We start from the raw sequence: 14,352 nt of genomic DNA, 5'->3' as shown, positions 1-14,352 counted from the left end.
TAAATGCAGTTAGTTACCTCCTGACCAGAGAATCTGAGGTTCACTGTAGAGTGTATCATAGACTGGGTCTCCTCTCCCAGCTCTACACACATATCCTCCTGTGGGAGTAGGACCAGCAGGGATCAGAGTGTAGGAGTCTTCACTAGTCACATTGTCAGATAGGGGCTGTAGAGAGTAAGACTTGTCTGATAGGGAGGGTAACCCAGCTCTGTAGGGAACAGTCCTGTACCAGGAGAACCTCCAGCCTGTAGACGTCTTGTCAACTTCACAGCTCAGCATTACTGAGTCTCCAGGGTTCATCCACTGAGGAAAGATACTCAGGACAGCCTTGGGTTGATCTGTGATCAGTCAGAGGACAGGTTTCTGTTTTCTAACTTTCAGTTTTAGCAATAATTTTAGTTACCAATGTAGATGTTTACATGATTATATATACTTACCAGACACAGTCAGTTGTACAGCATCACTGGTCTTGGAGAACTTGTTTCCCTTTACACCCTCACAGGTATATGAACCACTGTTAGACCAGTAGACAGGACTGATTCTGTACTCAGGCTTTGTGTTAAAGGGGATGAATAACTGACTATTCTTATACCATCTGTAGTTCCAGTCAGAGTCTCCTCCTCCCTGTATGTCACATCTCATAGTGACAGTCTCTCTAATGAATATCTGGGTCCAGTTGGGTTGGAGGGTCAGAACAGCAACAGGCCTCTCTGCACAGACACAACACAAACTCAAAAAACAGTTGCACAATTTGAAATGTATTAATTTATCAATAGGTCTACTCATGAATATAGCTTCAAGTCATCAGACAAAATATTATACCCTAGATTACTTTCTATCCACAATAACAGCCATTCATCATAAAACTGTTTTAGACTCACCAGTAATGTTTATCTGGACTGGGTCACTGTACAGGGTGTAGTAGACTGGGTCTCCTCTCCCAGCTCTGCACCAGTACTGTCCTCCATCAGAGACACTGACCCTGCTGAGTGTGTAGGAGTATCCAGAGGTTGTGGTTACTGGTGTAGAGTCTGGTCTGTGTCTGTACCAGTAAAACTTCCATCCAGGAGACTCTACAGTACAGCTCAGTGTCACTCTGTCTCCTGTGAATATACCCTGGTTGTCAGAACTCAGTGTGGCCGTCGGACGACTATCTGTTGGAATCAAGAAAAGGTTATGATGTATCTGGAAAACATGGATCTGATCTGCTGCAAGATGTCCTCTTGATGAATAACTGATCCAAATTCAGTGAGGCAGAATAGTCTACAGACACACAGAAAATGTCTACATGACTGACTTGGAGGCAAAAGAAACACACACCTGTTTAGATGAGGTGCTGGCTAGTGGAGTAAAACACTTGAAAAAGAGTGTCAAAGGGCACACACACAGGTGTCTGTAATTATGGCAGGGTGTGGCTTGATATCATTGGTTAATTTAAAGATATAAATATAAAAACATAAATGAAAGCATATGATCATAGATACAATGTGACTACTTGGGCCTACAAACATGTACAATGGATAGAAAAATCACAATAATCACTAGAATGGCTTCAGATCAAAGTCTACATTGAGACTGAAGGCAGCAAGCATCTTGAAATTAAAGATCCAGGCAGCCTCTCATTTGAACAATACATTGTCGCGGTCACCCCCTCTCCTATGGAGGGTGGCGTGTTCGATGCCAATATAACGTAGGGACAAAATTGAGTGGTTCGCTTACAAAACGTCGGCCGCGATTGGATACGTCAAGTTTTTGGACCATCGTATAGAACATTGTCCTCACACAAAATCAGAATTGATTTGACGTGTGGCAGGTTGCATATTAAATCTCAGGTGCTCAGAACAAGAGGTAAGAAAAGCATGGAATGCCTGGAGCTGTGATTGTGAGAGTGATAGAAGGGAGTGATTGTGATTGGCTGCAGGTACAAAATAAGTCTTACTTCTAAAAGGAGTATGTGCAGGTGAGCAGCCTACATGTTCAGTTAAAATACTATGATTAGGGTTTCTAAAACACTTTAACATGTCTACCTTACTGTAACTCTAAATCGTTGCACTGAGTTGAAGGCACAAAATATGACCGTTAATTAAGCAAGGAGACTTGGGCAGGGTTCAATATCTTACTTGATAAATTAAAAATGATTGACTCAACAACAACAGAGTCTATCTGTATGACAACATAACAAAGTAACTCACCTTTTACAGTAAGAGTAATAGCATTACTTGGTTGTGAATATGTGGGTCTAGACACTCTGTTCCCTTCACACCAGTACTGACCCTGGTCAGACTCAGCAGCTCTACTGATGTGAGAGACTCCAATGTTACTGTAACCAGACTGGGATACTACATTATCATTCCTGTCTTTGTACCACTTATAGCTCCAGATACTGTCAGATCCTACTGAACACGTCAGAGTAACTGTCTCTCCAGGGAACACAGGGTTAGGTTTTACAGTCAGTGTAGCTTTGGGCAGAGCTGAGGAAACAGAGCAGAACACATGTGGATACATGCCTGGTAATTCAGTTGTTGCTGTAACATTGTGATAAAAGTATATTTTACATATGGGTGTGTTGACTCCATTCAGTTAGAATTTACAGTGTATATATCTGTATTTAGATTAACCCTCATTGACTCTGAATTTACAAAGTTCAGATTGAAGACAAACAGTGAGCTTACCAGTGACAATGATGGGAGAGAAAAGCTGAGATAAGTACTTCTGAAAGTCATTTAGATAAACTGTCCATTCCATGAGTACAACCGACCCACTCTTATCAGCAGGACGGGTAAGGACTGACATATCAGATTGTTAATCAAGCAAAGATGGTTTTTCATCTCCTTCCGTGGCCTCCAATTGCTCTTAAATACAAGTAAAACTAAATGCATGCTCTTCAACTGATCGCTTCCTGCACCTACCCGCCTGTCCAACATCACTACTCTGGACGGCTCTGACTTAGAATACGTGGACAACTACAAATACTTAGGTGTCGGGTTAGATTGTAAACTCTCCTTCCAGACCCATATCAAACATCTCCAATCCAAAGTTAAATCTAGAATTGGCTTCCTATTTTGCAACAAAGCATCCTTCACTCATGCTGCCAAACATACCCTTGTAAAACTGACCATCCTACCAATCCTCGACTTCGGCGATGTCATTTACAAAATAGCCTCCAATACCCTACTCAACAAATTGGATGCAGTCTATCACAGTGCAATCCGTTTTGTCACCAAAGCCCCAAATACTACCCACCATTGCGACCTGTACGCTCTCGTTGGCTGGCCCTCGCTTCATACTCGTCGCCAAACCCACTGGCTCCATGTCATCTACAAGACCCTGCTAGGTAAAGTCCCCCCTTATCTCAGCTCGCTGGTCACCACAGCATCACCCACCTGTAGCACACGCTCCAGCAGGTATATCTCTCTAGTCACCCCCAAAACCAATTCTTTCTTTGGCCGCCTCTCCTTCCAGTTCTCTGCTGCCAATGACTGGAACGAACTACAAAAATCTCTGAAACTGGAAACACTTATCTCCCTCACTAGCTTTAAGCACCAACTGTCAGTGCAGCTCACAGATTACTGCACCTGTATATAGCCCACCTATAATTTAGCCCAAACAACTACCTCTTTCCCAACTGTATTCAATTTATTTATTTATTTTGCTCCTTTGCACCCCATTATTTTTATTTCTACTTTGCACATTCTTCCATTGCAAAACTACCATTCCAGTGTTTTACTTGCTATATTGTATTTACTTTGCCACCGTGGCCTTTTTTGCCTTTACCTCCCTTCTCACCTCATTTGCTCACATTGTATATAGACTTGTTTATACTGTATTATTGACTGTATGTTTGTTTTACTCCATGTGTAACTCTGTGTCGTTGTATCTGTCGAACTGCTTTGCTTTATCTTGGCCAGGTCGCAATTGTAAATGAGAACTTGTTCTCAACTTGCCTACCTGGTTAAATAAAGGTGAAATAATTTTTTTTTTAAAAATCCTTAGGTAAATTATGTAAAGATATGTACTCACCAGTGATGATGATGGGGAGAGCTGAGCTGTAATATGACATCTGGGGCCGACCTCTCCTCATCCCAACACACTGGTACTGACCAGCCTGGTCAGGGAGAGAGATGGCGATGGTTTTCCTGGTCTTAATGAGAAGCTCTTCATTGTTTCTGAACCAGCGGTACGTCCAGTCTGTGTATTCTGATATGTCACACTGCAGAGTGACTGTCTCTCCAGGGTAGAGGAGACCCTGTGGAGTGACTATCTTCACTGAGGCCATGGGCAGAGCTGTGGAAACAGTTATATGAAGACAAATGCAGTCAGAGCAACAATCTTTCCAAAGTATGATCTAACTTCAGTAAGTAGTACAGTAACTATTATTTTAGACATATAAACTATATATGCACAAGTATGTGGACACCCTTTCAAATTAGTGGATTCGGCTTTTTCAGCCACACCCGTTGCTGACATGTATAAAATCAAGCACACAGCCATGCAATCTCCATAGACAAACATTGGCAGTAGAATGGCCTTACTGAAAAGCTAAGTGACTTTCAACGCAACACCGTCATAGGATGCCACCTTTCTAACAAGTCAGTTTGTCAAATTTCTGCCATGCTAGAGCTAACCTGGTCAACTGTAAGTGTTGTTATTGTGAAGTGGAAACATCTAGGAGCAACAACGGCTCAGCTGAAATGTGGTAGGCCACACAAGCGCACAGAACAGGACTGCCGAATGCTGAAGTGAGGAGCGCGTAAAAATAATCTGTCCTCGGTTGAAACACTAATTACTGCGTTACAAATTGCCTCAAGAAGCAAACTCGGCACAATAAATGTTTGTTGGGAGCTTCATGATATGGGTTTCCATGGCCGAGAAGCCGCATACAAGCATAAGATAACCATGCTCAATGCCAAGCGTCGGCTGGGGTGGTGTAAAGCTCACAGCCATTGGACGCTGGAGCAGTGGAACAGATTCTCTGGAGTGATGTCCACCGGTCAAATCTGGGTTTGGCTGATGCCAGGGGAAGCTACCCACCCAAATATGGATAGTGCCAACTGTAAAGTTTGGTGGAGGTTGAATAATTTCCTGGGGCTGTTTTTCATGGTTTGGGCTAGGTCCCTTAATTCAAGTGAAGCGAAATCTTAATGCTACAGAATACAATGACATTCGGGACGATTCTGTGCTTCAACTTTGTGACAACAGTGTGGGGAAGGCCTCTTCCTGTTTTAGGATGACAATGCCCCCCCGTACAGAAAGCGAGGTCCATACATAAATGGCTTGTCGAGATCGGCGTGGAAGAACTTGACTGGCCTGCACAGAGCCCTGACCTCTACCCCATCGAACACCTTTGGGATTAATTGGAATGCCGACTGCCAGCCAGTTCTAATCGCCCACCAAAGTTACTCACCATTCAGGGTGATAGTGACAGGATCACTGTTGATTGATGATATGGATCTGTACTGGATCTCTCCCTGACACCAGTAGAGACCATGGTCAGACTCAGCAACACTACTGATGGTGAGGTTGTCTCCTGTTATAGTGTGACTGACAGACTGGGGTAATACATAATAATTCCTGTCTTTGTACCACTTATAGCTCCAGCTACTGTCAGACCCTACTGAACACGTCAGAGTAACTGTCTCTCCAGGGAACACAGGGTTGGGTTTTACAGTCAGTGTAGCTTTGGGCAGAGCTGAGGAAACAGAGCAGAAATCATGTGATAAAGGTATATTTTACATATGTTGACTCCATTCAGTTAGAATTTACAGTGTATATATCTGTATTTAGATCAACCCTCATTGGCTCTGAATTTACAAAGTCCAGATTGAAGACAAACACTGAGATGGGACTTCTGACACTCACTTATATAAACTGTCCATTCCATGAGTACAAAAAGACCCACTCTTATCAGCAGGATGGGTAAGGACTGACATATCAGATTGTTTTTCATCTTTAGATAAATTATGTAAAGATATGTACTCACCAGTGATGATGATGGGGAGAGCTGAGCTGTAATATGACATCTGGGGCCGACTTCTCCTCATCCCAACACACCTGTACTGACCAGCCTTGTCAGGGAGAGAGATGGTGATGGTTTTTCTGGTCAGACTGGGAAGCTGTTGGTTGTCTATAAACCAGTAGTACGTCCAGTCTGTGTAGTCTGATATGTCACACTGCAGAGTGACTGTATCTCCAGGGTAGAGGACAAACTGAGGAGAGATACTCACTGATGCTCTGGGTAGAGCTGTGGAAACACAGTTAAATATGAAGACAAATGTAGTCAGAGCACCAATCTTTCCAATGTAGGGTCTTACTTTAGTAAGTAATATGGTAACTTATATTTTTGGATTTACATACACACTGGAAATCCCCCCTAAACTGTGCGCAGGCGGGCACGGGGAACTACCATGTGCATAAGAAATATCAGCCCAAGCAAAGAAGCATGAGATTGATTTTCCATTTAGCTAACACTTTCAACATGGCGATCTAGTTTGGGGATTGTGATTGAATCAACGCAATGTTAGCCACTTTCAATATGACATACCTAAACAACACGAACTATGCAAAACTAACTGTGCAAGAGAGTTTCCTGTAGGCAGAGCACACTGGTGTAGGATTGTATTACACTGACAGGCACAACTCAGACCCATACGCTACACAGACCGGTGCGCCATAACCTATCAGGGCTGCAGTAGGCCTATTATGTAAATAGCAATTGCCACATAAAATATGGATCTGAGCCATTCAACAATGGGGAACTGGTGGCTCCTCCTTGTCTGAAGTACATTAGAGGGTACATTAGAGGGAACATTTGCACACAGACCATGTCGACATACACTGAGTGTACAAAACATTAGGAACACCTGCTCTTTCCATGACAGACTGACCAGGTGAATCCAGGTGAAAATTATGATCCCTTATTGATGTCACTTGTTAAATCCACTTCAATTAGTGTAGATGAAAGGGAGGAGAAAGGTTAAAGAAGGATTTTTAAACCTTGAGACGATTGAGACATGTATTGTGTATGTTTGTCATTCAGAAGGTGAATGGGAAAGACAAAATATTTAAGTGCCTTTGAAAGGGGTCTGATAGTAGGTTCCAGGTGCACCGGTTTGAGTGTGTCAAGAACTGCAACACTGCTGGGTTTTTCACGCTTAACAGTTTCTCGTATGAGTCAACATTGGTGCACCACCCAAAGGACATCCAGCCAACTTCACACAACTGTGGGAAGCATTGGAGTCAACATGGGCTAGCATCCGTGTGGAACGCTTTGAAAACCTTTAGAGTCCATGCCCCAATGAATTGAGGCTGTTCTGGGGGCAAAATGGGGTGCAAATCAATATTAGGAAGGTGTTCCTCATGTTTTGTACACTCAGTGTATGTAAAAAATTATATTAATAGTGTCCATCTTTATGACAGAAAAACACACTACAAAGTAACTCACCATTCAGGGTGATAGTGACAGGATTACTGATGATTGATGATATGGATCTGGACTGGATCTCTCCCTGACACCAGTAGAGACCCTGGTCAGACTCAGCAACACTACTGATGGTGAGGGTGTCTCCTGTTCTAGTGTGTCTGACAGACTGAGATACGACATTATAATTCCAGTCTTTGTACCACTGATAGCTCCAGATACTGTCAGACTCTACTGAACACGTCAGAGTAACTGTCTCTCCAGGGAACACAGGGTTTGGCTTCACAGTCAGTGTAGCTTTGGGAAAGGCTGAGGAAACAGAGATTAGACACATACATTGGCTATTTCATATTACACTGATATAGTGATACAATCAATTGTAGGGAACTTACCAGTGACACTTAGGGTGACATAATCACTGGGTTGTGACCTCTGGGGATGATCTCTCCTCTTCCCTTCACATCTGTACTGACCAGTCTGAGTGATGGGGAATGTGATGCTTTTACTGGTCTGACTGGGAAGCTGTTGGTTGTCTCTGAACCAGAGGTACATCCAGTCTGTGTAGCCTGGTATGACACACTGCAGACTGACTGTCTCTCCAGAGTAGAGGAGACCCTGAGGAGAGACACTCACTGAGGCCACAGGCAGAGCTGTAGAAAGACACATGAAGTTAGTTGATTCATACATAGAAACTGATCTATCATGATTAAATGTAGTTAGTTGATTCATACATAGAATCTGCTCCATCATGATTAAATGTAGTTAGTTGTTTCATACATAGAATCTGCTCCATCATGATTAAATGTAGTTAGTTGTTTCATACATAGAATCTGTTCTGTCATGATTAAATGTAGTTAGTTGATTCATACATAGAATCTGCTCCATCATGATTAAATGTAGTTAGTTGATTCATACATAGAATCTGCTCCATCATGATTAAATGTAGTTAGTTGATTCATACATAGAATCTGCTCCATCATGATTAAATGTAGTTAGTTGATTCATACATAGAATCTGCTCCATCATGATTAAATGTAGTTAGTTGATTCATACATAGAATCTGCTCCATCATGATTAAATGTAGTTAGTTGATTCATACATAGAATCTGCTCCATCATGATTAAATGTAGTTAGTTGATTCATACATAGAATCTGCTCCATCATGATTAAATGTAGTTAGTTGATTCATACATAGAATCTGCTCCATCATGATTAAATGTAGTCAGTTGATTCATACATAGAATCTACTCTATCATGATTAAATGTAGTCAGTTGATTCATACATAGAATCTGCTCTATAATGATTAAATGTAGTTAGAGCACCAATCTTACAGGCAGGTACAGTACAGAAGAGTACTGTAGAGTAGGGTACAGTACAGTAGAGTACAGTAGAGTAGGGTACAGTACAGTAGAGTACAGTACAATAGAGTAGGGTACAGTTCAGTAGAGTACATTAGAGTACAGTAGAGCATGGGACAGTACAGTACAGTAGAGTAGGGTACAGTACAAGTAGAGTACAGTACAATAGAGTAGGGTACAGTTCATTAGAGCAGGGTACAATACAGTAGAGTAGTATATAGTAGTAGTGGCAGTGTTTTGGTCAAATAGATGTCAATGTTTGGTGTCTTTGAGGGTTGGAACCCCCCTGTTGTCTATACATCTCAATAATCTACTCTTTTTCCTAAAGTGTCCACTACCCACATGGTGGTCCTCTGTAACACAGATGGTAGATTATGGCACATGCAACATTAACATGTAGATGTGCTGCCCGTGTTGTAACAGACACCATAATGGCACAGATACAAAGATGAAACCTCTATATAAATGCTTTCCTTTATGTTCAAACATGAAGTTTATTAGTCAGTGTTTGGGACAGACTCCTCTCAATAGAAATAGGTGTATTAACAATGACTCTGTACTATACTAAATGAACATGTTTGTTATTGCTTAACAGAACAACAGAACATGTTTCACTGTCCCAATCATTTTAGAGCTCATTGTAACTAAGAATTCTGGCACACAGACCCTGATTGACTCAATATAAATAGTCAGCAACATCAATAAAGCACAACAAAGTAACTCACCTTTTACAGTGAGAGTGACAGGATCACTTGGTAGTGAAGATGTGGGTCTAGACACTCTGTTCCCTTCACACCTGTACTGACCAGCCTGACCAGTCTGAGTGATGGGGACGGTGATATCTATGACTTTACTGGTCTCATCAGGAAGGTGTTGGTTGTTTTTGTACCAGTAGTACCTCCAGTCTGTGTAGCCTGGTATGACACACTGCAGACTGACTGTCTCTCCAGAGTAGAGGAGACCCTGAGAAGAGACACTCACTGAGGCCACAGGCAGAGCTGTAGAAAGACGCATGTAGTTAGTTGATTCATACATAGAAACTGATCTATCATGATTAAATGTAGTTAGTTGATTCATACATAGAATCTGCTCCATCATGATTTAAATGTAGTTAGTTGTTTCATACATAGAATCTGCTCCATCATGATTAAATGTAGTTAGTTGTTTCATACATAGAATCTGTTCTGTCATGATTAAATGTAGTTAGTTGATTCATACATAGAATCTGCTCCGTCATGATTAAATGTAGTTAGTTGATTCATACATAGAATCTGCTCCATCATGATTAAATGTAGTTAGTTGATTCATACATAGAATCTGCTCCATCATGATTAAATGTAGTTAATTGATTCATACATAGAATCTGCTCCATCATGATTAAATGTAGTTAGTTGATTCATACATAGAATCTGCTCCATCATGATTAAATGTAGTTAGTTGTTTCATACATAGAATCTGCTCCATCATGATTAAATGTAGTTAGTTGATTCATACATAGAATCTGCTCCATCATGATTAAATGTAGTTAGTTGATTCATACATAGAATCTGCTCCATCATGATTAAATGTAGTTAGTTGATTCATACATAGAATCTGCTCCATCATGATTAAATGTAGTTAGTTGATTCATACATAGAATCTGCTCCATCATGATTAAATGTAGTTAGTTGATTCATACATAGAATCTGCTCCATCATTATTAAATGTAGTTAGTTGATTCATACATAGAATCTGCTCCATCATGATTAAATGTAGTTAGTTGATTCATACATAGAATCTGCTCCATCATGATTAAATGTAGTCAGTTGATTCATACATAGAATCTACTCTATCATGATTAAATGTAGTCAGTTGATTCATACATAGAATCTGCTCTATAATGATTAAATGTAGTTAGAGCACCAATCTTACAGGCAGGTACAGTGCAGAAGAGTACTGTAGAGTAGGGTACAGTACAGTACAATAGAGTAGGGTACAGTACAGTAGAGTACAGTAGAGTAGGGTACAGTACAGTAGAGTACAATAGAGTAGGGTACAGTACAGTTGAGTACAGTAGAGTAGGGTACATTACATCAGAGGACAGTAGAGTAGGGTACAGGACAGTAGATTACAGTAGAGTAGGGTACAGTACAGTTGAGTACAGTAGAGTACAGTAGTATATAGTAGTAATGTTTTGGTCAAATAGATGGCAATGTTTGGGGTCTTGGAGGGTTGGAACCTCCCAGTTCGCTATACATCTCAATACTCTACACTTTTTCCTGAATTGTGCACTTGTCCACTACCCACATGGTAGTCCTCTGGGACAGTTCAGTAGAGTACAGTACAATAGAGTAGGGTACAGTACATTAGAGTACAGTCGAGTACAGTAGAGTACAGTCGAGCAGGGGACAGTAAAGTAGAGTACAGCAGAGTAGGATCCAGTACAGTAGAGTACTGTCGAGTACAGTAGAGCAGGGGACAGTACAGTAGAGTACAGTAGAACAGGGGACAGTAAAGCAGAGTACAGCAGAGTAGGGTACAGTACAGTAGAGTACTGTCGAGTACAGTAGAGCAGGGGACAGTACAGTAGAGTACTGTAGAGTAGGGTACAGTAGAGTAGGGTACAGTACAATAGAGTAGGGTACAGTTCATTAGAGCAGGGTACAATACAGTAGAGTAGTATATAGTAGTAGTAGCAGTGTTTTGGTCAAATAGATGTCAATGTTTGGTGTCTTTGAGGGTTGGAACCCCCCTGTTGTCTATACATCTCAATACTCTACTCTTTTTCCTAAAGTGTCCACTACCCACATGGTGGTCCTCTGTAACACAGATGGTAGATTATGGCACATGCAACATTAACATGTAGATGTGCTGCCCGTGTTGTAACAGACACCATAATGGCACAGATACAAAGATGAAACCTCTATATAAATGCTTTCCTTTATGTTCAAACATGAAGTTTATGAGTCAGTGTTTGGGACAGACTCCTCTCAATAGAAATAGGTGTATAAACAATGACTCTGTACTATACTAAATTAACATGTTTGTTATTGCTTAATTTTTTTAACAGAACAACAGAACATGTTTCACTGTCCCAATCATTTTAGAGCTCATTGTAACTAAGAATTCTGGCACACAGACCCTGATTGACTCAATATAAATAGTCAGCAACATCAATAAAGCACAACAAAGTAACTCACCTTTTACAGTGAGAGTGACAGGATCACTTGGTAGTGAAGATGTGGGTCTAGACACTCTGTTCCCTTCACACCTGTACTGACCAGCCTGACCAGTCTGAGTGATGGGGACGGTGATATCTATGACTTTACTGGTCTCATCAGGAAGGTGTTGGTTGTTTTTGTACCAGTAGTACCTCCAGTCTGTGTAGCCTGGTATGACACACTGCAGACTGACTGTCTCTCCAGAGTAGAGGAGACCCTGAGAAGAGACACTCACTGAGGCCACAGGCAGAGCTGTAGAAAGACGCATGTAGTTAGTTGATTCATACATAGAAACTGATCTATCATGATTAAATGTAGTTAGTTGATTCATACATAGAATCTGCTCCATCATGATTAAATGTAGTTAGTTGATTCATACATAGAATCTGCTCCATCATGATTAAATGTAGTCAGTTGATTCATACATAGAATCTGCTCTATAATGATTAAATGTAGTTAGAGCACCAATCTTACAGGCAGGTACAGTGCAGAAGAGTACTGTAGAGTAGGGTACAGTACAGTACAATAGAGTAGGGTACAGTACAGTAGAGTACAGTAGAGTAGGGTACAGTACAGTAGAGTACAATAGAGTAGGGTACAGTACAGTTGAGTACAGTAGAGTAGGGTACATTACATCAGAGGACAGTAGAGTAGGGTACAGGACAGTAGATTACAGTAGAGTAGGGTACAGTACAGTTGAGTACAGTAGAGTACAGTAGTATATAGTAGTAATGTTTTGGTCAAATAGATGGCAATGTTTGGGGTCTTGGAGGGTTGGAACCTCCCAGTTCGCTATACATCTCAATACTCTACACTTTTTCCTGAATTGTGCACTTGTCCACTACCCACATGGTAGTCCTCTGGGACAGTTCAGTAGAGTACAGTACAATAGAGTAGGGTACAGTACATTAGAGTACAGTCGGGGACAGTACAGTAGAGTACAGTCGAGCAGGGGACAGTAAAGTAGAGTACAGCAGAGTAGGATCCAGTACAGTAGAGTACTGTCGAGTACAGTAGAGCAGGGGACAGTACAGTAGAGTACAGTAGAACAGGGGACAGTAAAGCAGAGTACAGCAGAGTAGGGTACAGTACAGTAGAGTACTGTCGAGTACAGTAGAGCAGGGGACAGTACAGTAGAGTACTGTAGAGTAGGGTACAGTAGAGTAGGGTACAGTACAATAGAGTAGGGTACAGTTCATTAGAGCAGGGTACAATACAGTAGAGTAGTATATAGTAGTAGTAGCAGTGTTTTGGTCAAATAGATGTCAATGTTTGGTGTCTTTGAGGGTTGGAACCCCCCTGTTGTCTATACATCTCAATACTCTACTCTTTTTCCTAAAGTGTCCACTACCCACATGGTGGTCCTCTGTAACACAGATGGTAGATTATGGCACATGCAACATTAACATGTAGATGTGCTGCCCGTGTTGTAACAGACACCATAATGGCACAGATACAAAGATGAAACCTCTATATAAATGCTTTCCTTTATGTTCAAACATGAAGTTTATGAGTCAGTGTTTGGGACAGACTCCTCTCAATAGAAATAGGTGTATAAACAATGACTCTGTACTATACTAAATTAACATGTTTGTTATTGCTTAATTTTTTAACAGAACAACAGAACATGTTTCACTGTCCCAATCATTTTAGAGCTCATTGTAACTAAGAATTCTGGCACACAGACCCTGATTGACTCAATATAAATAGTCAGCAACATCAATAAAGCACAACAAAGTAACTCACCTTTTACAGTGAGAGTGACAGGATCACTTGGTAGTGAAGATGTGGGTCTAGACACTCTGTTCCCTTCACACCTGTACTGACCAGCCTGACCAGTCTGAGTGATGGGGACGGTGATATCTATGACTTTACTGGTCTCATCAGGAAGGTGTTGGTTGTTTTTGTACCAGTAGTACCTCCAGTCTGTGTAGCCTGGTATGACACACTGCAGACTGACTGTCTCTCCAGAGTAGAGGAGACCCTGAGAAGAGACACTCACTGAGGCCACAGGCAGAGCTGTAGAAAGACGCATGTAGTTAGTTGATTCATACATAGAAACTGATCTATCATGATTAAATGTAGTTAGTTGATTCATACATAGAATCTGCTCCATCATGATTAAATGTAGTTAGTTGTTTCATACATAGAATCTGCTCCATCATGATTAAATGTAGTTAGTTGTTTCATACATAGAATCTGTTCTGTCATGATTAAATGTAGTTAGTTGATTCATACATAGAATCTGCTCCGTCATGATTAAATGTAGTTAGTTGATTCATACATAGAATCTGCTCCATCATGATTAAATGTAGTTAGTTGATTCATACATAGAATCTGCTCCATCATGATTAAATGTAGTTAATTGATTCATAC

The 14,352-nt window shown here is 41.0% G+C and overlaps 1 protein-coding gene across 15 annotated transcripts in view; it reads right to left on the bottom strand.

The window, feature by feature from the left end:
* The window catches only part of LOC115137934 (basement membrane-specific heparan sulfate proteoglycan core protein-like), an 83,076-nt gene that overhangs the window by 59,512 nt on the left and 9,212 nt on the right, over positions 1-14,352 (bottom strand). For 14 of the 15 annotated variants that reach the window (XM_065025375.1, XM_065025365.1, XM_065025363.1 and 11 more), the window contains exons 5-16: positions 13,723-13,995; positions 11,956-12,228; positions 9,502-9,774; positions 7,810-8,067; positions 7,442-7,726; positions 5,981-6,241; positions 5,405-5,689; positions 4,021-4,284; positions 2,193-2,471; positions 882-1,154; positions 438-710; positions 18-338 (exon numbers count right to left, since the gene is read on the bottom strand). In XM_065025375.1, the coding sequence (XP_064881447.1) occupies positions 18-338; positions 438-710; positions 882-1,154; positions 2,193-2,471; positions 4,021-4,284; positions 5,405-5,689; positions 5,981-6,241; positions 7,442-7,726; positions 7,810-8,067; positions 9,502-9,774; positions 11,956-12,228; positions 13,723-13,995 (3,318 nt within the window). The remainder of the gene's footprint in view (positions 1-17; positions 339-437; positions 711-881; positions 1,155-2,192; positions 2,472-4,020; positions 4,285-5,404; positions 5,690-5,980; positions 6,242-7,441; positions 7,727-7,809; positions 8,068-9,501; positions 9,775-11,955; positions 12,229-13,722; positions 13,996-14,352) is intronic. The other variant, XM_065025372.1, reaches the window with a different exon arrangement.

The sequence above is a fragment of the Oncorhynchus nerka genome, linkage group LG12 (genome assembly GCF_034236695.1).
Source record: "Oncorhynchus nerka isolate Pitt River linkage group LG12, Oner_Uvic_2.0, whole genome shotgun sequence".
In the NCBI taxonomy this organism is placed as follows: domain Eukaryota; kingdom Metazoa; phylum Chordata; class Actinopteri; order Salmoniformes; family Salmonidae; genus Oncorhynchus; species Oncorhynchus nerka.
The sequence above is the reverse complement of the archived record's forward strand: the minus strand, read 5'-3'. Positions and strand labels throughout refer to the sequence as shown.